Consider the following 22,174-nt stretch of genomic DNA (forward strand, 5'->3'; position numbering starts at 1 on the left):
AGACTGGTGGGTTGTGTCCATCTACCAGCAGGTGGAGATAGAGAGCAATCCTTTTGCCTCCCTATATGTGGTCATGTGCTGCCGGAAACTCCTCAGTATGTCGATATCCAAGCTCCATCCGCAGGACTCAGCACTTAGAGAATTACACCCACAAAGGGACACTCTGCCCAGCTCACCACCGCCGAAACGGGGGAGGGGAATTAACCCAGCTCATCCCCACACAAGTGGGGGAGGGGAATCCGTCCAGCTCATCCCCGCGGAGCGGGGGGAGGGACACCACACCCGCCGATGCGGGGGGATCTGGCTTATCCTGCAACCGCAAGAGGAGCTGACTGACCCTAACACCGCCGAAGCGGGAGGGTTACAAAGCTGCCCTACTGCCGCACGAAGCGGGAGGGAGCGCCGGCAGAATTTAAGTCTCAATCCAGCCCCGTAAAACGGAGGGGAGAGGAATGCAGCAGCTCACTGTAATACAAATTCGTCTCAACTCTTGAAGAATCCATTGAAAAACTTGAACACGAAGTCCTCCTGAACAGGAACTGAAGACTAAACTTGAACCTGAAATGCAACCAGAATATAACCAATACAGATATCTGGGAGGGGCTATGGATTGATCAGCTATGATTAATGGAAAGAAAATTATCAGGTATGATACATAATTTTACCTTCCATATCATCATGCTGATCAATCCATAGACTGGTGGGATGTACCGAAGCAGTACTCACCCAGGGCGGGACATAGAAATCCCTGACCGCAACACTGAAGCTCCAAACCGGGCCTCCGCCCGAGCAGCCACAGTCAAGCGGTAATGCCTGGAGAAGGTATGGGCCGATGCCCAAGTTGCCGCCTTGCAAATCTCCTCCAAGGAGACGGACCCGGCTTCTGCCATCGAGGCCGCCTGAGCTCTAGTGGAGTGAGCCTTCAGCTGGATAGGCGGCACCTTCCCCGCGGCCACATAAGCCGCTGCAATGGCTTCCTTGACCCACCTTGCCACTGTAGGCTTAGCAGCCTGCAGACCCTTACGAGGACCTGCAAACAGGACAAACAGATGATCCGACTTCCGGAAATCATTGGTCACTTCCAAGTATCTGATGATGACTCGTCTCACATCCAGATATTTGAGAGCAGAGTATTCCTCTGGGTAGTCCTCCCTACGAAACGAAGGGAGACAGAGCTGCTGATTCACATGGAAGCGAGAAACAACCTTGGGCAGGAAGGAAGGCACTGTGCGAATAGACACTCCTGCCTCAGTGAACTGCAGAAAGGGCTCTCGACATGAGAGTGCCTGGAGCTCGGAAACTCTTCTGGCTGAAGTGATAGCCACCAAAAAGACTGCTTTCAACGCCAGGTCTTTCAGAGATGCCCTCGACAAGGGTTCAAAAGGCGGCTTCTGCAAGGCTCTTAGCACCAGGTTGAGATTCCACGCAGGCACCACTGAGTGCAGAGGAGGGCGCAGGTGATTAACTCCCTTGAGAAAGCGCACCACATCTGGCTGCGAAGCCAGGGAAGCACCCTTCAGGCGGCCCCTGAAGCAAGCCAGAGCCGCTACCTGGACTTTAAGGGAACTGAGCGACAGGCCTTTCTCCAGACCTTCTTCCAGGAACGCCAACACTGAAGAAATTGGAGCAGTGAAGGGAGAAAGTGAGCCTGCTTCACACCATGCTGCAAAGGTACGCCAAACCCTGGCGTAAGCAGTAGAAGTAGAGCGCTTCCTCGCTCTTAGCATAGTGGCGATGACCTTGTCTGAGAAGCCCTTCTTTCTCAGACGCTGCCGCTCAATAGCCAGGCCGTAAGACCAAAGGGGGAGGGATCCTCCATCACCACGGGACCCTGATGCAACAGGCCCTGCTCCACTGGCAGCCGCAGAGGATCGTCCACTGAGAGCCTGATCAAGTCCGCATACCAGGGACGTCTGGGCCAGTCCGGACCCACCAGGATTATCCGGCCCGGATGCTTTGCCACCCGGTCTAGTATCCTGCCCAACATGGGCCAGGGCGGGAACACATAGAGAAGCTCTTGTGTCGGCCACTGTTGGAGAAGAGCATCTACTCCCAGAGATCGAGGGTCCCGTCCTCTGCTGAAAAAGCGCGGCACTTGGCAATTGGCCGATGACGCCATCAGATCTAGGCTCGGCTGGCCCCAGCGCTTCGTGATGTCCAAGAACGCCTGAGCCGATAACTGCCACTCTCCGGGATCCAAGGTATGGCGACTGAGAAAGTCCGCCTTGACATTCATGACTCCGGCAATGTGGGCCGCTGACAGCTGTTCCAGGTTCGCTTCCGCCCACTGGCATAGATTCATGGCTTCCTTGGCTAGAGGGGCGCTCTTGGTACCTCCCTGGCGGTTGACATAGGCCACAGCCGTGGCATTGTCCGTCAGGACCCGTACTGGCTTCAACGCCAGTACTGGGAGGAACTCCAAAAGCGCCAACCGAATGGCTCTGAGTTCCAGGAGGTTGATAGACCACTTTGCCTCTGCAGGAGACCAGAGCCCCTGCGCTGTCCTTCCCAAGCAGTGGGCTCCCCAGCCCGTCAAAGAGGCGTCCGTCGTGACAACAATCCACTCCGGGGTCACAAGAGGCATCCCTGCAGACAACTTGTCTGTCTGCAGCCACCAGCTCAGCGCCTTGCGCACTGCTGGGTCCAAGGGAAGGCGCACAGCATAATCCTCCGACACCGGAGTCCAGCGCTGCAGCAGAGAGTGTTGTAGTGGTCTCATATGAGCCCTGGCCCAGGGCACTACTTCCATCGTGGCCGTCATAGAGCCCAACAGCTGCACATAGTCCCAAGCCCGGAGCGGAGAGGCTACTAAGAACTGGTCCACCTGAGCCTGAAGTTTGACAATCCGATTGTCCGGCAGGAACACTCTGCCTAAATGAATTGGGTGTCGAATCGAACTTCCAGATACTCCAGGGACTGAGTCGGGCGCAGCTGGCTTTTCTCCCAGTTGATGATCCACCCCAGGGAGCTCAAAAGAGCAATCACCCGGTCCACAGCTTTGCCGCACTCTGCATAAGAGGGGGCTCGGATCAACCAGTCGTCCAGATAAGGATGGACTTGTACTCCTTCCTTTCTCAGGAAGGCCGCGATGACCACCATTACTTTGGAGAAGGTCCGCGGAGCAGTAGCCAACCCGAACGGGAGGGCTCCGAACTGGAAGTGTCGGCCCAGGACTGCAAAACGCAGAAAGCGTTGATGAGGAGGCCAGATGGGAATATGCAAGTACGCTTCCTTGATGTTCAAGGATGCCAGGAACTTCACTGCCGCTATAACAGAGCGGAGGGTCTCCATGCGAAAGTGCCGAACTTTCAAGGCCCGATTGACCCCTTTGAGGTCGAGGATAGGCCGTACAGAACCTCCTTTCTTTGGTACCACAAAGTAAATGGAGTAACGTCCCTTGCCAAGCTGATTTTCTGGCACCGGAACGACCGCACCCAGGCGGATCAGATTGTCCAAGGTCTGCTGCACTGCCACAGCTTTGACCGGAGACTTGCAGGGAGAGAGTACAAACCCGTCTCTTAAGGGTCGGCAGAACTCTAGCTTGTAGCCGTCTCTGATGACTTCCAGCACCCAAGCGTCTGAAGTTATCCTGGTCCACTCGCCCAGAAACGAGGACAGGCGTCCTCCAATTTGCACTGGGCCATGGACCAGGACCCCGTCATTGGGTACGAGACCCTGGGGGAGGACCGGAGGGCGCACCTCCGGGACGGCGGTCTCTGCGAAAGGAATGCTGCTTGGGGGAGAAGTTCCTCTTGAAGGAAGATGGGGCAGAGGAGCCCGACTTGCCCGGGCGGTACCGACGGGCTTCCTGAAACCGTCCTCTGGAGATACCGGGGCGAGCACTGGCCCGAGCCCTGACCTCTGGTAACCTCCTGCCCTTAGACGTGCCGAGCGGTCACAATTTTGTCCAGCTCGACCCCAAAGAGCAGCTTGCCTTTAAAAGGCAACTTAGCCAGGCGGGACTTAGAGGCGTGGTCCGCAGACCAATGTTTCAGCCAAAGCCACCGCCGCGCAGAGACTGTCTGAGCCATACCTTTAGCCGAGGCTCTCAAGACATCATACAGCAAGTCTGCCAAATAAGCCAAGCCCGATTCCAGGGCCGGCCAATCAGCCCTCAAGGAAGGATCTGAGGGGGAAGCCCGCTGCACAATCGTCAGGCACGCCCTGGCCACGTAGGAGCCACAAACTGAGGCCTGCAAACTTAAGGCAGCCGCCTCGAAGGACGACCTTAAGGCCGCCTCCAATCTTCTGTCTTGGGCGTCCTTTAGGGCCGTGCCACCTTCCACCGGCAACGCCGTTTTCTTAGTCACCACAGTGATTAAAGAATCCACGGTAGGCCAAAGAAAGGCCTCACGTTCACCTTCAGGCAAAGGATAGAGGCGGGACATAGCCCTAGCTACTTTAAGGCTCGCTTCCGGGACATCCCATTGAGCCGAAATTAAGGTGTGCATGGCATCATGCACGTGGAAGGTTCTAGGCGGGCGCTTCGTCCCCAGCATAATGGCGGAGCCAACAGGGGCTGAGGGAGAGACGTCCTCCGGAGAGGAAATCTTTAAAATGCTCATGGCCTGCATTAACAGGTTGGGCAAATCCTCTGAGCGAAAGATCCGTGCTGCAGAGGGGTCATCCGCTCCATCCGAGCGGGAATCCGTCTCCTCCAAGGAATCCCCAAAGGACCGTTGGGAGAACTCAGATACGCTGCCCTCATCTACATCAGAGGAAACAGCGTCCTCTAAGGCCTGGGAATCCACCCGAGGGCGTTTACTTCCGGGGTCCTCAACCCCTTTATCGGATAAGGGAGAAGGGGCAGCGTTCTGGATAAGGAAGGCCTGATGCAGCAGCAAAATAAACTCGGGGGAGAAACCCCCCAGACTGTGCACTTCAGCAGCCTGGGCCACAGCCCTAGACGCACCCTCAACCGGCGCTCGTAAGAGCGGGGGAGAAACATGCTGCGCATCCAAGATGGCGTCCGGCGCAACACTCCGCGAAGGAGCCGCGCGGGAAGAACGGCGCTTAACTTTAGCTGCTTTTTTGCCGTTGCCCAAATCAAGGGCGGCCATGGCATGAACGTCTCCCAGCTCAAGGGCGGCCCAAGAAGAAGCCGTCCGAGCAGAGTGGCCGGCCAAGATGGCGGAGGCGTGCAGCGGGGGATGGGCGTTTATGGCGGGAAAAACCGCCGCACCGGAGGAAGACCCGGGACACTGACCGGCCTCCGAACTGACACCCAACAAGGGCGAATCAGACTTTAATACCCCTGCATCCCCGCTAGGAGTGCACACGCGGTCCAGGGAGCGATTCTTCGCGCCCTCGCCCTCCGACGCCATAGGCCACGTGGAGATCGATCGGGGAAACCCCCTGCCCTCTATAAAAAGGTAAAAATTACCTGCTTCTCGCTCCGAGCTGTAACGACCTGGTGTCCCAGTGAGTAGCTGCAATAAACGTTTAAATAAACGTCGAAATAAACGCCTTTAAGGACGTCCAAAATTTTTTTTTTTTTTAACGGAGCCAGCGGGAGGGGGGAGAAAAGGAGGGACCTGGCGCTACCAGGTTTGCACTTGCTCAAGAAGAGCCCTCAACCCCAGGCACTCAACAAAACCTAAAAATTAGGCTTGGAGGCCTAGCCAGAGCTGCTGCTGTGTGTGACCACCACCTGCTGAGATAGAGAACATACTGGGGAGTTTCTGGCAGCACATGACCACATATAGGGAGGCAAAAGGATTGCTCTCTATCTCCACCTGCTGGTAGATGGACACAACCCACCAGTCTATGGATTGATCAGCATGATGATATGGAAGTTGATCCTAAATCATTCTGAAAACTGTTATACAATACTGACTGGTTAGTTTGCCCAGATTCCATTGATTTCCTTTCGGCGTGGGACATCAGATGTCGTTCAGTACTCGACGTCTTAGCACCTTTGCAATTGAAAACCTCCTACAAGCGTAAATCCACACCATGATTTAATCAGGACTTGCAATTAAAAACTCAAACATGGTGTTGCGTTCTCGAGGGCCTTGGCATTCTGTCAGGTCCTCGACGCAGGACTGGAGTTCATGAGCCCTTGGGCCACTGCCCTTCAACACCAGAGACACAGCTGCAGCAATCTCTAAGTAACTACGGAGGCTGTTCAGGCACAAACCACAGAGCAGGCAGAAAGCACAGTGAAACACAGAGAGGCTTCCCACACCCAGGTGTAGTGTAGTGAAGCAATTAGAGTCATGCTGGAAGCAGCCAGCACACACATACACACACACACACAGAGCTAACCCAGGACACACACACAGAGCTAACCCAGGCAACACCCACAGGTGCAGTATAGTGAGGCAATTAGTGTCATGCTGCTGGATGCAGCCAGCACAGAGATCCAGAGCTAGCTCAGAAAGGACAGACAGAAGAAACAGGAGCCAGCTAGGAAGCTGACCCCCAGGAGCAAGGTAAGTCTGAGGGTGGTCACGGCCACAGACGTGACACACGGAGATTCGAGAGAGCATGGTCCAAATCCACAAATGAAATAACGCTTACTGCTTGGAAACTACAGTGACGAAAATATAAACATGCTATTAATCAAGCTAAGACACTTTATTATAAACAAAAAATTACTAAATCTAGTAAAGACCCTAGGAAACATTACCTAATCTTAAACTCACTCCTTGACACTACTGCACTTTTATTACATCAAGTTGATCTTCCTTCTCCCATCTGCTTGCAAGGTATTTCCAAGAGAAAATACTCTGCGCAACTCGCTGGGCCACTTTACCACAGATAATGACAACTTTCTTAATGACCCTGATTTCTCCGCTGGTCATTGCCCAGCAGATCGCTGTTGGGTCAGCTTCACGCCCTTGACTTCGGAGACTGTGGCGCAAACAATTAGCAGGTTTTCCAAAACTTTTTGTAAACTTGATATTTGCCCTAATTACCTATTGTCTTCTCCACCATCCTGTTTTATTACTGACCTCACATCTCATCTAAATTTTATGCTTCAGGAAGGACATTTCCCAAAGTTCCATGGTAGTATTCTACTCACCCCAATACCTAAGGACCCGAAGAAAAAAGCAAATATCATTGCTAAGTATCGTCCAGTTGCTTCTATTCTGCTACTAATCAAACTAGTGGAAAGTATGGTCAATACTCAGCTTACTTGTTACTTGGACAAATTCAATATTCTTCATCAGTCACAATCAGGTTTCCATACCCAGCATAGCACTGAAACAGTTTTGATTACTCTGTTGTCCAATTTTAAAAAAGCAATCTCTGTTGGCAAAAATATGGAGGGAGAGCTCCAAATGTTGTGTACTTCAATTTCTTCAAAGCTTTTGACAAAGTTCAACACAGGCAAGTTACAAATAAACTGAGCTACCTTGGTACAGATTCTAAAATAACTGACTGGGTTAGAAACTGGTTCAATGGGAGACAATGACGGTAGCGGTAAATGTAGCTCATTCTGAGGATAAGGCTGTGAACAGTAGTGTGTCACAGAGATTGGTGCTTGGTTAGTTCTTTTTAACATATTTGTAAGTGATATTGCAGGAGGACTGTTGGATAAGATTTGACTCTTTGCAGATGATACCAGAATCTGCAATAGAGAAGACAAGCTGGAAAATATGGATAACATGAGGAAGGATCTAGCAAAGGTTGAAGAATGGTCTAGAATTTGGCAGTTAAGATTTAATGCTACAAAATGTAGGGACATAAGCAGTGGTGTGCTGTTAAATTTTTAACAACAGGCTCTCTGCGCCCCCCCCCCCCCCAAAAAAAATTGCAGAGCTGGCTATAGCCGTGGGGGGGGGGGGGGGGGGGGGGGGCGGCAATGCATTACTCTCTCCAGGAAAAAAAATTAAATGATCCCAGGTTCCAATCTAATTCATGTTTAATGTGGGATAAAATGCCATAAATAAGTAAATAAATATAAGCTTTTAATGTTGAGCACCTGATTCTCAAAGTGAACATATTCCAAACACTATAATGAAAATAAAATGATTTTTTTTTCTACCTTTGTTGTCTGGTGACTGTTTTTCTGATCATGCTGGCCCAGTATCCGATTCTGCTGCTATCTGTCCTCTTAACTCCATTTCCAGGGCTTCCTTTCCATTTCTTTCTTTCCTCCTTTCTTCATTTCTGGTCTGAAAATAGGCTTCTGCCTATTTTCTTCATCCATGTGCAGTTTTTCTCCTCTCTTCCTTTTCCCTCATCTCATCTCCTTCCTCACTCTTCTCTCCCCTCCATCCATGTCCAGCATTTCTTCTCTCTCCCCTCCTCTCCCCTGCCCTGCATGCACCCATACCCAGCGACCCTCCTCTGCCCTGCATGCACCCAGATGTCCAGCAGTGACCTTCTCTCCCCTGCATGCACCCACGTGCAGCAGTGACCCTCCTTTCCCCTGCCCTGCATACACCCATGTCCAGCAGTGTACCCTCCTCTCCCCTGCCCTGCATGCACCCATACCCAGCGACCCCCTCCATCAACCCATGCCCAGCAGCGACTCCCTTTTCCCCCCTGCCACCCCCTCCCGAGCTGTTTCGCGAATTTTTCTCCTCCCTCCCTCCCTCCCGATCCGGTCCCTCACCGCCTTGCTTGTTCTTTGAATTCTTCGGGGCAGGCAGTCTTGCCTGCCCACTTCCAGCACTGACTGTCCTCCCTTGCCGATTCACGTTTCAAAATGGCCGCCGAGACTTCAGCCGAAGTCTCGGCGGCCATTTTTAAAGCGCGAATCGGCAAGGGAGGACAGTCAGCGCTGGAAGCGGGCAGGCAAGACTGCCTGCCCCGAAGAATTCAAAAAACAAGCGGGCAGTGAGGCGGCTGCGGAGGGAGGGAGGAGAGCCAGAGCCGGCTCGCTATTTTCAACAACCGGCTTGCAAGCCAGAAAAAAATTTAACAACCGGCTCTTGCGAGCCAGTGCGAGCCTGGCTCCAGCACACCACTGGACATAAGTACATAAGCATTGTCATGCTGGGACAGACCAAGGGTCCATCGAGCACAGCACCCTGTCACCGACAGCGGCCAAAAGAACAAGCAATTTGTCCCGCCCATCCTAGAACTACTGTATTAGTCCCTCGTCCATTCAATAACATTCTATGGCTTTTTCCTCCAGGAAGCCGTCCAATCCTTTTTTGAAGTCTGTTAAGTTAACTGCCTTAACCTCCTTTTCCGGCAGCAAATTCCAGAATTTAATTACACGTTGAGTGAAGAAAAATTTCCTCCAATTAGTTTTAGATTTACTACACTGCAGCTTCATTGCATGCCCCCTTGTCCTAGCAATTTTGGAAAGCATAAACAGACGCTCCACATCAACCCGTTCCATTCCACTCATTATCTTATAGACCTCTATCATATCTCCCCCTCAGCCACCTCGTCTCCAAGCTGAAGAGCCCCAGCCTCTTTTAGCCTATCCTGATAAGGAAGTCATCCCATCCCCTGTATCATCTTTGTCGCCCTTCTCTGCACCTTTTCCAATTCCACTAGGAGGCATATTTTCAAAGCACTTAGCCTTCCAAAGTTTCATAGGTTTCTATGGAACATTGAAAGGCTAAGTGCTTTGAAAATATGCCTCTAAGTCTTTTTTGAGGTGCGGCAACCAGAATTGAACACAATACTTGAGGTGTGGTCGGACCACGGAGCAATACAATTGCAGAATAATATCCTTATTTTTGTTTTCAATCCCTTTCCTATGATACCAACATTCTATTTGCTTTCCTAGCCGTAGCAGCACATTGAGCAGAAGTTTTCAACGTATCATCAATGATGACACCTAGATCCCTTTCTCGGTCCATGACTCCCAACGCTGAACCTTGCATGACGTAGTTATAGTTTGGGTTCCTCTTTCCCACATGCATCACTTTGCACTTGTTCACATTAAACGTCATCTGCCATTTAGACGCCCAGTCTCCCAGTCTCGTAAGGTCCTCTTGTAGTTTTTCACAATCTTCCCGCAATTTGACTACTTTGAATAACTTTGTGCCATCGGCAAATTTGATTACCTCACTAGTTACCCCTATCTCTAGGTCATTTATAAATATGTTAAAAAGCAGAGGTCCCAGCACCGATCCCTGAGGGACCCCGCTAACTACCCTTCTCCATTGCGAATATTGACCTTTTAATCCTACTCTGTTTCCCATCTTTCAACCAGTTTTTAATCCACAGTAAGACACTACCTCCGATCCCATGTCCCTCTAATTTCCTCTGTAGTCTTTCATGAGGGACCTTATCAAATGCCTTCTGAAAATCTAGATACACAATATCAACCGGTTCACCTTTGTCCACATGATCCATGTTGACTTTGTCCCATTAGTCCATGCTTTTGAATGTGCTCTGTAATTTTGTTCTTGATTATAGTCTCTACCATTTTGCCCAGCACCAACGTCAGACTCACTGGTCTATAATTTCCCGGGTCTCCTCTGGAACCTTTTTTAAATATCGGCGCTACATTGGCCACCCTCCAATCTTCCGGTACCATGCTTGATTTTAAGGATAAATTACAAATCAATAACAGTAGCTCTGCCAGCTCATTTTTTAGTTCTATCAGTAGCCTAGGGTGAATACCATCCGGTCCAAGAGATTTGCTACTCTTCAGTTTGCAGAACTGCTCCATTACATCTTCCAGATTTACAGATATTTCAATAAGTTTTTCCGACTCTTCAGCTTCGAATACCCTGTCCGGCACCGGTATCCCACCCAAATCTTCTTCTGTGAAGACCGAAGCAAAGAATTCATTTAGTTTTCCTGCTATTTCTTTGTCTTCCTTGATCGCCCCTTTTACACCTCAGTCATCCAACGGGCCAACCAATTCTTTTGCCGGTTTCCTGCTTTTAATGTATCTAAAAAACTTTTTACTATCAGGTTTCGCACTCTAACACAATCTTTCTTTCAAAATCCCTCTTTGCCTTTCTTATCAGCGCTTTGCATCTGACGACATTCCTTATGTCACTTCTTATTTTCTTCATTCGGTTCCTTCTTCCATTTTCTGAAGGATTCCATTTTAGCTCCAATAGCCTCCTTTACCTCACTTTTTAACCATGCTGGCTGTCGTTTGGTTTTCTGTCCTCCTTTTCTGATACGTGGAATATGTTTGGCCTGGGCCTCCAGGATGGTGTTTTTGAACAGCATCCACGTCTGTTGTAGGTTTCTTACCCTCTCAGTCGCTCCTCTAAGTTTTTTTTTTTTTTTTTTTACCATTCTTCTCATTTTATCATAGCTTCTTTTTTAAAGTTACACGCAGCATATTTGACTTCCTATGTTTACCTTTTTGAAAGCAAATTTCAAAGGTGATCATGTTATGATGACTGTTTTATTTTTATTTATTACATTTGTACCCCGCGCTTTCCCACATACAGCAGGTTCAGTGCGGCTTACATTGTAAAAGAAATCATCTTACATGATAGAAAATAAAGCAAAACAAGAAAATGTGTATCCTGCCGCGCTGCCACATCCAGCCTGTAGTGCCGCAAAAAAGAGAGCTGAGAAGCCCAGGTAGCCGCACGACAGATCTCTTGAAGAGAAAAGACACCCATTTCATTTCAGCACATGAAGAGGACATTGCCCTCGTAGAGTGCGCTTTAAACGCTTCAGGCGGCGACTGCCCTGAAAGCAGGTAAGCAGAAAAAATGAGTTCCTTAAGCCAGCGGGCTATAGTGACAACTGTAGATACTGCCACAGAGCCCTGTGGACATCCAAAAGGCGCAATTGCCCAAAGGAGTCCGGAACTCCTCCTTACAAAAAGGAAGGAAGAAAAATGGTCTGGTTCAGGAGAAAAGCTGAAACCACCTTAGGCAGAAAGGAAGGCACCGTACGAAGTTACCCCGGATTCCGAGAACTGTAGAAAAGGATCCCGACAGAAAAGAGCCTTAAGCTCAGACACTCTTCTTGCCAAGGTCATTGCCATTAAAAAAAACTGTCTTGAGAGTCACATCCTTCTCAGAAGTCCTTTTAAGAGGCTCAAACGGAGGTCGCTGGAGCACCTTCAACACGAGCCCCAGGTACCAAGCCGGACAGGGCGACCGCAAAGGAGGAAGGAGCTGAAGCGCCCCTCTGAGAAATCGGACAATATCCGGATGAGCAGCAAGGGACAAGCCGGAGACTTTCCCCCAGAAGCAGGCCAACGCTGCCACTTGACCTCGAAGGGAATTGTAGGCCAAGCCCTTTTGTAGCCCATCCTGCAAAAAACAAAACAAAAAAAAAAAAAAAAAACCCAGCAAAAGCAAGACTGTCACCAGTCTGCGAGATAGACTTTGGAGTACACCACGCCTCCAAAGTGTGCCAGATCTGGGTATTAATCGCAGAGGTAGACCGTGTGTGAGCCTGCAAGAGCGTGGCAATAACCTTATCAGAATAGCCCTTGTCCCTCAATTGTGCCCCTCAAGAGCCAGGCCGTAAGACGAAAGCGGCAAGGATCTTCCATAGTCACCAGACCCTGAACTAACAAGTTCGAAACCCGAGGCAAAGGAAGAGGTGCGTCTACCAGCATCCGCAGGAGATCCTCGTACCACAGACGCCTTGGCCAATCCGGGGCGATGAGAATCACCAATCCTTGGTGCAGGCGAATCCGAAGTAGTACTCGCTCTATCAAGGGCCAAGGAGGGAGCACATACAGGAGGCCCGAGGGGCAAGGTTGAGCCAGGGCATCCAACCTCGCCGAGCGAGGATCTCTCCTTCTGCTGAAAAAGCAAGGAACTTTGGCGTTTACGCTTGGCGCCATGAGGTCCAAGCCTGAAGTCCCCCATTTGGCACAAATCTGAGGAAAAACTTCTGCCAGTTCTCATTCCGCCGGTTCGATTTGATGTCTGCTGAGGAAATCGGCTAGTATGTTGCTCTGACCGGCTATGTGAGCCATGGACCGCAACTCTAGGTGGCGCTCGGCCCAGTTGCAGATCTGAGACGCCTCCGCAGCCAGAGCCCTGCACAGAGTGCCGCCCTGACGATTGATGTAAGCCACCGCTATCGTGTTGTCCGACAGAACTCGGACAGGAAGACCCTTCAGCGTCCTGTGGAAGGCCAGAAGAGCCTGGAATATTGCTCTCAGTTCCAAGCGATTGATGAACCAACCCGCTTCCGCGGTGGACCACAGACCCTGAGCATAGCGTCCCCAGCAATGAACTCCCCAGCCCGAAAGGCTGGCATCCATTATCACCAGACACCAAAAAGGAAGAGCCAGTGGCACCCCCTGCCGCAGAATGCTGTCGGAAAGCCACCAATCCATACTGTGCTGGGTCGCAGGAAGCCACCTTAGTCTGCGTTGGTATTCCCTGGAAATCGGAGACCATTGCTGAAGTAGAGCAAGCTGCAGCGGCCTTATGTGAGCTTTCACTATGGTGGCCGTCATCGATCACAGGAGCCGAACAAAGTCCCAAGCTCGAGGGCGAGGCATCCGCAGGAGCAGGCAGACCTGATTCTGAAGCTTGAGACGTCTGTTGTCGGGAAGAAAAACGAACCCCGAAGCCGTGTCAAACCGGACCCCCAAATACTGGAGAGACAGAGGGGGTCAGGTGGCTTTTGGGCATATTGACTACCCAGCCCAGAGTCTGAAGAACTAACAACTCTGGCTGTGGCAAGTCGGCTTTCGTCTACCGAATCCGCTCTGATGAGCCAGTCGTCGAGATAAGGGTGAACTCTGATACCCTCTCGCCTGAGAAAGGCAGCCACCACTACCATCACCTTGGAAAAAGTCCGAGGGGCAGTTGCCAGGCCAAAAGGCAAGGTGCGAAACTGGAAATGTTGGCTCAATACCGCAAACCGGAGAACCCGCTGATGCGGCGGCCAGATGGGAATATGCAAATATGCTTCATTGAGGTCCAGAGACATGAGAAACTCTCCTGGCTGTACCGCCACAATGACGGAGCGCAGGGTTTCCACATGGAAGTGTCGCAACTCCTAAGGACTCGTTGACTCTGCTTAAGTCAAGGATAGGTCTGAACGACCCACCTTTTCGAGGCACCACAAAATAGATGGAGTAGCGGCCGCGTTCGGCGGGAGGAACCGGAACCACCGCTCCGAGGTTCAGCAACACCTGCAAGGTGTCGTTTACCACCGCCCGCTTGACGGCAGTGCCGCATCGGGATTCCAAAAATGTGTCTCCCACTGGGGCAGCGAATTCTAGTCGGTAACCTTCTCTGATCAGGTCCAGAACCCACTGATCCGAAGTAATCTCGATCCACTCCTCGAGAAAGAGGGAGAGACGATCCCCTACTGCAGGAACCGACGAGTGGACCGGCGCCCCTTCATTGTGGAGGACACCCCTGAACTCCTGGACATTGCTCGGACGCCGCTGCGTGTTTGCCCGAACAAAAGGTGTTCCTCTGCTGGAAATGGGTACGTTGACCAAACCCCGCAGAGCACCCCGGGCGATACCTGCGAGCTTCACAAAAAAACGTGGCCTGGAAGAGGAGGGAAAAGAAGGCCTTTTGGAAGAAGGCCTCAGCCTATCCTCAGGCAAATGTTGGGACTAGTCCCCTAGGTCCTTAACAATCTTCTCAAAATCCTCCCCCCAAAAAAGAAGGCCCCGAAAGGGTAACCTCACCAGCCTTTGTTTAGAGGCCATGTCAGTTGCCCAATGCCAGAGCCAAAGAAGGCAGCGGGCAGCAACTGCCACCAACATCTGCTGAGCCGAAGCTCTGACCAGATCTAAAGGGCATCAGCAAAAAGAGACAGGGCAGACTCCATACGCGGGCCGACCTCAGCGAGGGAACCCGCTCCCTCGGCGGGCTGCTCAACCGCCTGCTACAACCAGGAGGCCTGCGCTGCATAGGAACTGCAAATAGCCGCTCGTAAGGACAGGTCCGAGATTTCAAAGGACCGCTTCAGCGCGGATTCCAGCCGCTGGTCCTGCATATCTTTCAAAGCGACCCCTGCCTCCACCGGCAGAGTAGTCTTTTTAGTCACAGTCGTGACTAACGCATCCACTTTAGGCATCCAAAAGAGGGCCAACTGACTTTCAATCAGAGGATAAAGGGGACACATAGCCCTGGCCACCTCAATGGGACCATAAGGGTCAGACCATTGAGCTGAAATAAGCTCTTGGATGGAAGCATGCATGGGAAAAGCCCGAGAAGGCTTCTTAGTACTAGCCATCCGAGGATTAATAGAAGAGGCAGCGCCCTCATCAGGATCTTTAATGCAAAGGGCCTGTAAGGCATCAGAAATGAGAGCTGGTAGCTCATCACTGTGGACAATCCGAACCGCTTTAGGGTCATCCAACTCCTGTGGCAAGCAGCCACGCTCGTCTGGATCCTCAGTCTGTGAGGGCCTGCCAGACCCCCAAGACTTCCCGAAACTAGACCACGGGGAAGAACAGGGTGAACAGTCCCCCTTAGACGGGGTATTCACTCGTCTACGCTTAGCGTCAGCCAAAAGCTTGGGGGAAGAAATAAAGTCTCCAGCAGACGCTGGGCTATCAAGAACTGGAGGCACCCAGTCCGAAAGGAACTGTCAGGAGCCTCAGGCAGTGTTCTTAACATTATGCATCAAAAAACTCACCCTGTGCATCCGCCCCCACATTGGGGGAAGTGGAGGCAATAGTTCCTCTAGAAACCTCGAAACGAGGCATCCCCCGGCACTCAGACCCCTCCGCAACCGCGAAGGTTGAGTCACGCGGAGCCTCCAAGATGGCGCCCGCTGCCAACTCCGTCGGGCGGGAAGAATCACTGCCCGTCATGCTCATGACAGAATTAGTATCAAGGCAGCATGTGCTGTAAAGCTCCGCTGCTGATCTGCATTTCCCACAGTGGGAGCAGTGCTTAACCCCTTCAGCAGCCATCAAATACAGAAATCAAAATGGCGCCTTCGCACCAGAATTTACCCCGCACAGAGCGCTGTCAGCGGGAACCTCCCCCGGAGGAGCTGGGCACCACTCTCACCTCAGGAGACCGAGTCAATCGAGCTTCGGTCAAGCTGCACCGAACCAGGAGCTCTGGAGAAAGGCTCTCTCTCTCTTTTTTTTTTTTTTACTGTGAGGAAAGTTAGAGGCAGGCAGCCACAGAGGAACTCCAGGAGGCGGGGGAATGGGGTAAGGCAGGGACAGGGAAAACCAAGTATGCCTTTAAAGTGGGCACCACCAGCTACAACCCCCCCCCCCCCCACTCTACTGGCAAAGCACAGGAGCCTCCCCAGGCAGAAATCCAGGAGCTGAGAAAGCGACGTCCACACCTGCTGGGAGATAGAGATATACTGAAGGCAGAGGGGGCTGGGCGTCCAGGAACACCATGTGCTTTCAGTGTTCTCTATCTCCACCTGCTGGTAGGCGGATACAACCCATCAGTTAATGGATTCATCTTCTGTTGAGGACAAGGAAATTTCATCTTTTTTTCATAATCACAATACTCTGTTTTCCTCATGTTTACAGAAGCTCTCAGGAAGGATGAAGATATTGCTGGCTATGCAAAGAGAGATCATTGCTTTAGGGGCCTTCTTCATAGTCAAACAGACTATTTTATGAGCTCTCCCAGCTTTGTTTTTATTTTTTTTGAAATTGAAAGACAGAGATTTGGTGCTTATTTGCAAAGCATTTGGACGTCTTAAAATGCCTAAAGAAGTGTCCCATCTGCTAGAAACATCCAAATTCTGATTTTGGAAAGTCAGAATTTGGATGTTTCACACTGCAGTTTGTTCAAATAGTAATGGAGTGTGTTGTAGGTATGGTCTGGGTGGGACTAGGGAAGGCCCAAAAGTAGGATGTCCAACAGGGATTTTTGAATGGGAAGAAATGTCCATGTCTAAAAAAGAGGTCGTTTTTATATAGACTTATTTCAGTCACATCCAAGTTACAAAACGTTGCTCTAATTGAGCAGTTGACCACTGGAGGGATTAAGGCATGAACCTTCCTTAATCCCCCCAGTGGTTGCTGTCCCCCTCCTTCTCCCTTGAAAGTGCAACTGGAAATTAAAACCAGACTCTTATCTCAGCTGCAGGTATTGTAGCCATTCTGAACAAAGCACCAACCAGGTCTGAGAAAGCTTAGTGGTTAATGCAGTGGACTGTTAACCAAGGGACCCAGGTTCATGACCCACTTCAACTCTCCTATATTTTAAAATATTTCTCAGCCTTCCAGAAACATAAAAATACCTACCGTACCTAAAAATGTAAGACACATACAACCATGAAGGCTACTGAAGGTGTGTACATTCAGGTAAGGTAGGTATTTTTCAGGTCCCAGGGAGATCACATTTATATATAAAAAAACAAAACAAAACAGCTATAGTGGGGTTTGAGCCTGTGTCCCTTGGTTTACAGTCCACTGCACTAACCACTACGCCATTCCTCTGTTCGACAGGGACATCTGTGTGGCTATACTTTTGAAAATGATCTGATTGCTTCTGGCTCAGACAGAGGTACCCATTGCTGGCGCCCTGGTGTTGAAGATTAACGCAGACCACAGGACCCTGAAGCAGGTGACAAAACGATGGCCACCATTGGCCGTGGTCTTGAATAGCGTTAAAGAAATTTTCCCTGTTAAGAGGACCTGACTCTAAAAAGCTAAGTAATCTTGAGAATTTGGAATATATAAGGATTTTTGGCACATGCTGGCACAGTTTAATAAGTCTGAAAACTCATACACAAGAAAGGAAATTGGTGTTTTGAAAAAAGAAACATTTAAAAATTTGATGTAATCTTGAGGTTTGGGCCGATGATGAAGCAGCCCAGCCCCCATGAGCCGGGAGCTTCTTGAGGCCTTTCCTTTAAATATTAAAAGTGCTGTGTAAATTCACGTCAATTGAGCAACATATATTTTCTCGATCGCCTCACTTGATTTGTATTATACTTTTGAAAATGATGCCAGATGTTCATGTCCCCGGTTTGTTGTTCAAAAGTTGGATGTTTCACTTTGGAAAATGGCTATTCATTATGGATGTTTTCATAATTGAACAGGAAATCTAGATTTTTTCCTGTTTAATTATGGCTATAAGATGTACTTTGTTTTTTGGATGTTATGATCATTGCTTTTTTTTTTGTGGGGGAGGGACTTTTTTTTTTTTTAATACCCCTCTTTGTCTCTTAGATGCTGCTTTCTGTGTGGGTTGGGTGCTGGGTGATGAATGAAGGACTATTTTTTTTTTCAGTCCTTGCCAGTGGTGTGCTGGTAAATGTTTAACAACAGGCTCTCTCCCTGGTCCACCTCTGCGCCCGCCCCTCCCCGTCCACCTCTGCGCCCCGCCCCCCCCCGCAAATTGCAGAGCAGGTTATAGCCGGGGAGAGAGCCTGGGGGGGGGGGCAATCTAATTCATGTTTAATGTGGGATAAAATGCCATAAATAAGTAAATAAAAATAAACTTTTAATGTTGAGCACCTGATTCTTAAAGTGGACATATTCCAAACACTATAATGAAAATAAAATGATCTTTTCTACCTTTGTTGTCTGGTGACTTTGTTTTTCTGATCATGTCGGCCCAGTATCCGATTCTGCTGCTATCTGTCCTCTTAACTCCATTTCCAGGGCTTCCTTTCCATTTATTTCTTTTCTTTCCTCCTTTCTTCTTCATTTCTGGTGCTCGGCAGACTTGACTGTCCAGTGGATCCAGCTTCAGCCTATTTTCTCCATCCATGTGCAGTTATTCTCCTCTCATCCTTTTCCCTCTTCTCATCTCATTCCTCACTCTTCCCTCCCTTCCATCCATGTCCAGCATTTCTTCTCTCTCCCTTCCCTCTCCTCCATCCATGTCCAGCAACCCTCCTCTCCCCCATGCCCTAACCTCCACGCACCCATGTCCAGCAGCAACCCTCCTCTTCCCTGCTCTCCATGCACCCATGTCCAGCAACCCTCCTCTCTCCTCCATCCACCCATGTCCAGCAACCCTCCTCTCCCCCCTGCCCTGCATCCACCCATGTCCAGCGACCCTCCTCTCCCCCTGCCCTGCATTCACCCATGTCCAGCAACCCTCCTCTCCCCTGCCCTCCATCCACCCATGCCCAGCAACCCTCCTCTCCTCTGCCCTCCATCCACCCATGCCCAGCAACCCTCCTCTCCTCCTTGCCCTCCATGCTCCATCCACCCATGTCCAGCAACCATCCTCTCCCCCCTCCACCCATGTCCAGCAACCCTCCTCTCCTCCATCTGCCTTCTTCCAGCCCCCCCCCCCCCACGCTGCCCCGGTCGTCCATCATCCGTCTTCCCTGTGCTCCCCGACAGACCTGGTTTCCTTCCTGTGCCGCTGCTTGCCTTTAAAAATTTTATTTTCCTTCGAGGCGCGCCGGCGTTGAAGGAAAGGCAGCAGGCTTAGATCGGTTTCAGCCTTCCGTTCCCTTCCCTCGCATCATGGCTCCGCCCCCGCGCAAACAGGAAATACGTCAGAAGAGGGCGGAGCCATGATGCGAGGGAAGGGAACGGAAGGCTGAAACCGATCTAAGCCTGCTGCCTTTCCTTCAACGCCGGCGCGCCTCGAAGGAAAATAAAATTTTTAAAGGCAAGCGGCAGCGCAGGAAGGAAACCAGGTCTGTCGGGGAGCACAGGGAAGACGGATGATGGACGACCGGGGCAGCGGGGGAGCAGAGGCGAGCCGGCTCGCACTGGCCAACAACCGGCTCGCAAGATGCCAGTAAATTTAACAAGCGGCTCTTGCGAGCCGGTGTGAGCCGGCTCCAGCACACCACTGGTCCTTGCTCTCAGATTTCAACCTAGATTCTTTTTTATATTATTGTGGACTTCGATGGTATAAACTGTTTATATATTTTGTACTAACATTTTTCTTATGTAGGAAAATGTTTGTTTTTGATTTATTAACTTTTTCCTGGATCAGTTTCTACTTGAGGTAATTGGAAACTAATAAAAATAGAACTATAAAAAAAATCCACCAAATGGCTCTTCTATTTTGAAAGGTTGTAGGGCCTGTACTATCTACTAAATGAATAGCATAAATACCATACTTTGGGTACAGCAAATTAGTAAATATTTTCTAGTTGCTGACCAAAGGAAGTATTTTGTCATTTCCCTCCCGACATTTGTAACACGTCATGGCATATTTCTACAGCAACACTGTTACTAAGAGCATTTCCTTATAGCTCCAGCAGCAAGTAACTTGAATGTAGAATCAGGTTTTCTAGTCCAAGTCACCTAAATAAGTGCATTAGATTACCAAACACCAAATCATTTAAAATCATACCAGTACAATTACCTGAACTGGCACATCCTTCTGTCAGAGAATCCTGTAAAGGTGTCCCAGTATGCAGGGCTGAATAAGAAACAGAAGGAAGAAGTCAGAGCACAATAGTCTACAAATAAACACCAGTAGACATATACTAGTAAACAGGCCTAACAGTAGAATGCTAGAAATCTCATGCAGTACCAAATAATGACAAATCTCATAGAACAGCTACCCAGTGGTTAGACTAGTAGACTGAAACCAGGGAAGCCTGGGTTCAAAACCTGCTTATGGCTCCTTGTGAGCTTGAAGATGTCACTTTAGTCTTAGGAAATCAATGACTACTAACGTGTTAACAAATTAATGTGCTTAATTTTAGCTAAGCACATAGATGACAATTCTGTAATATATGTGCCCACTGTATGCTTAAATGTTTGCAATAAAACACAGTCGATTACTTGTAGCAGGTGTTCTCTGAGGAGAGAGCAAGATAGAAATCCTCGCATATAGGTGATATAATTCGTTGGGAGTCCACATAGGAAACACTTCTCTAGCACTTTTCCAGAACTTTTGAGAAATGTTTCACTGCACATATGTGCCTGTTCCCACCTGCCACTATTACCTGGGACCCCATCAGTCCATTACAAGCTTTTAGAATACAACACCTGCCATAGTTAAGTAACTGCATTTTCTCTGAGTACAAGCAGGATAGATGAATTCTCATATATGGGACTCCCCAACTACTGGCTATCTTCAACAGAAAAAGGGGAGAACCAAACAGAACCTAGAGGTGCTGCAACAGGCAAACACCAATACTGTTTTTTTGTGGTAACAAGCCTTATTATATCAGTTTTATGCGTTTGTATTTTTTGGAAGTCAGTCTGGAATGAACGAAATAGCTCTAGAAAAGATGGAGTTATATTCTAAATTACAAACAGATTCTAAAGGACCATTTGGCCAAACCTACTGTTGCATTGGGAATCCTGTTCTAGATAGTAGTGAGAAGTGAATGAAGCAGTTCATGTTGTGGCCCTTACAATCTTTTCAATGGAGGGTGATCTCAAGTGGGTTCCTCTGACATTATGAGCTGTGACATGACCTTCTACAGCCATATCTGCCTGAGCAGAATGGAATGAAATGCAATCTGCTAGTCAAGTCGAGAGAGTGCTTTTGTTGAGAGCAGTCCTACCCCATTAGGATCAAAAGAAACAAAAGGCTGAGTGGACTTTTTATGGGTTTTAGCCCACTCCAGATAGAAGGCCAAAGCTCTCTTTCAGTCCAAAGAATGTAGTATGCTTTCCTCTTTATGGGCATCAGCTTTAGAAAAAGGATACCAGACTATTGACTTGTTAAGATGGAAATATGACACTACCTTGGGAATGAACTGTGGATGGGGGTGCAGAACTACTATTATTGAAAAACTTAGCCTGCGGTGAATCAGTTACTAGAGCCTGCAGCTCTCTTACTCTGTGAGCTGAAGTGACTGCCACCAAAAATAAGGCCTTCCAAGTTAGGCACTTCAGATTGCTTTCATAAGGTATGTAAAAATAACATTGAGGTCTTATGACACTGTGGGTGGCATGATGAAAAAAGCAAGCACCTGATAAACTGAATAACTAAAAAGGCTATATAGAAATGAGTTTACTTTCTAATTCATGACGATAAGCTCCAATCCATGAGGTGAACCATGAGAGCTGGTTTTGAGTCCTGACTCAAAGATGAACAATAACATAGTAACATAGTAAATGACGGCAGATAAAGACTTGTACGGTCCATCCAGTCTGCCCAACAAGATAAACTCATTTTATTTGTTATCAGGTATGTGGGGAACTGATCTCATATACAGTGGGACAGCATATTTCTTTAGACATTGCTGGACTTCCAGTACTGAGGGAGATTGAACCTTTCCCAAATTCTATTAGATGCTACCTCCTTATGGACAGATTCTAAACTCTGGATGTGACCTAATGTATCTAACTTCTCTTCTTAAGTCTGATAGTTTATTCTTAAAGAGCAAGGTCTTCAGCTGATACATTTGCCAAAAGTAAATCATGGGCACCGACGCTGCCATGGCTCTGACACTATGAGCCGTGACATGACCCTCAAGAGTCAGC

The 22,174-nt window shown here is 49.3% G+C and overlaps 1 protein-coding gene across 1 annotated transcript in view; it reads right to left on the bottom strand.

Moving 5' to 3' along the window:
- The window catches only part of CUX1 (cut like homeobox 1), an 804,986-nt gene that overhangs the window by 162,510 nt on the left and 620,302 nt on the right, over nt 1-22,174 (bottom strand). Inside the window, 1 exon segment of the mRNA XM_030186246.1 lies at nt 20,094-20,150. Within this exon segment, the coding sequence (XP_030042106.1) occupies nt 20,094-20,150 (57 nt within the window).

The sequence above is a fragment of the Microcaecilia unicolor genome, chromosome 13, assembly GCF_901765095.1.
Source record: "Microcaecilia unicolor chromosome 13, aMicUni1.1, whole genome shotgun sequence".
NCBI classification, from domain to species: Eukaryota; Metazoa; Chordata; class Amphibia; order Gymnophiona; family Siphonopidae; genus Microcaecilia; species Microcaecilia unicolor.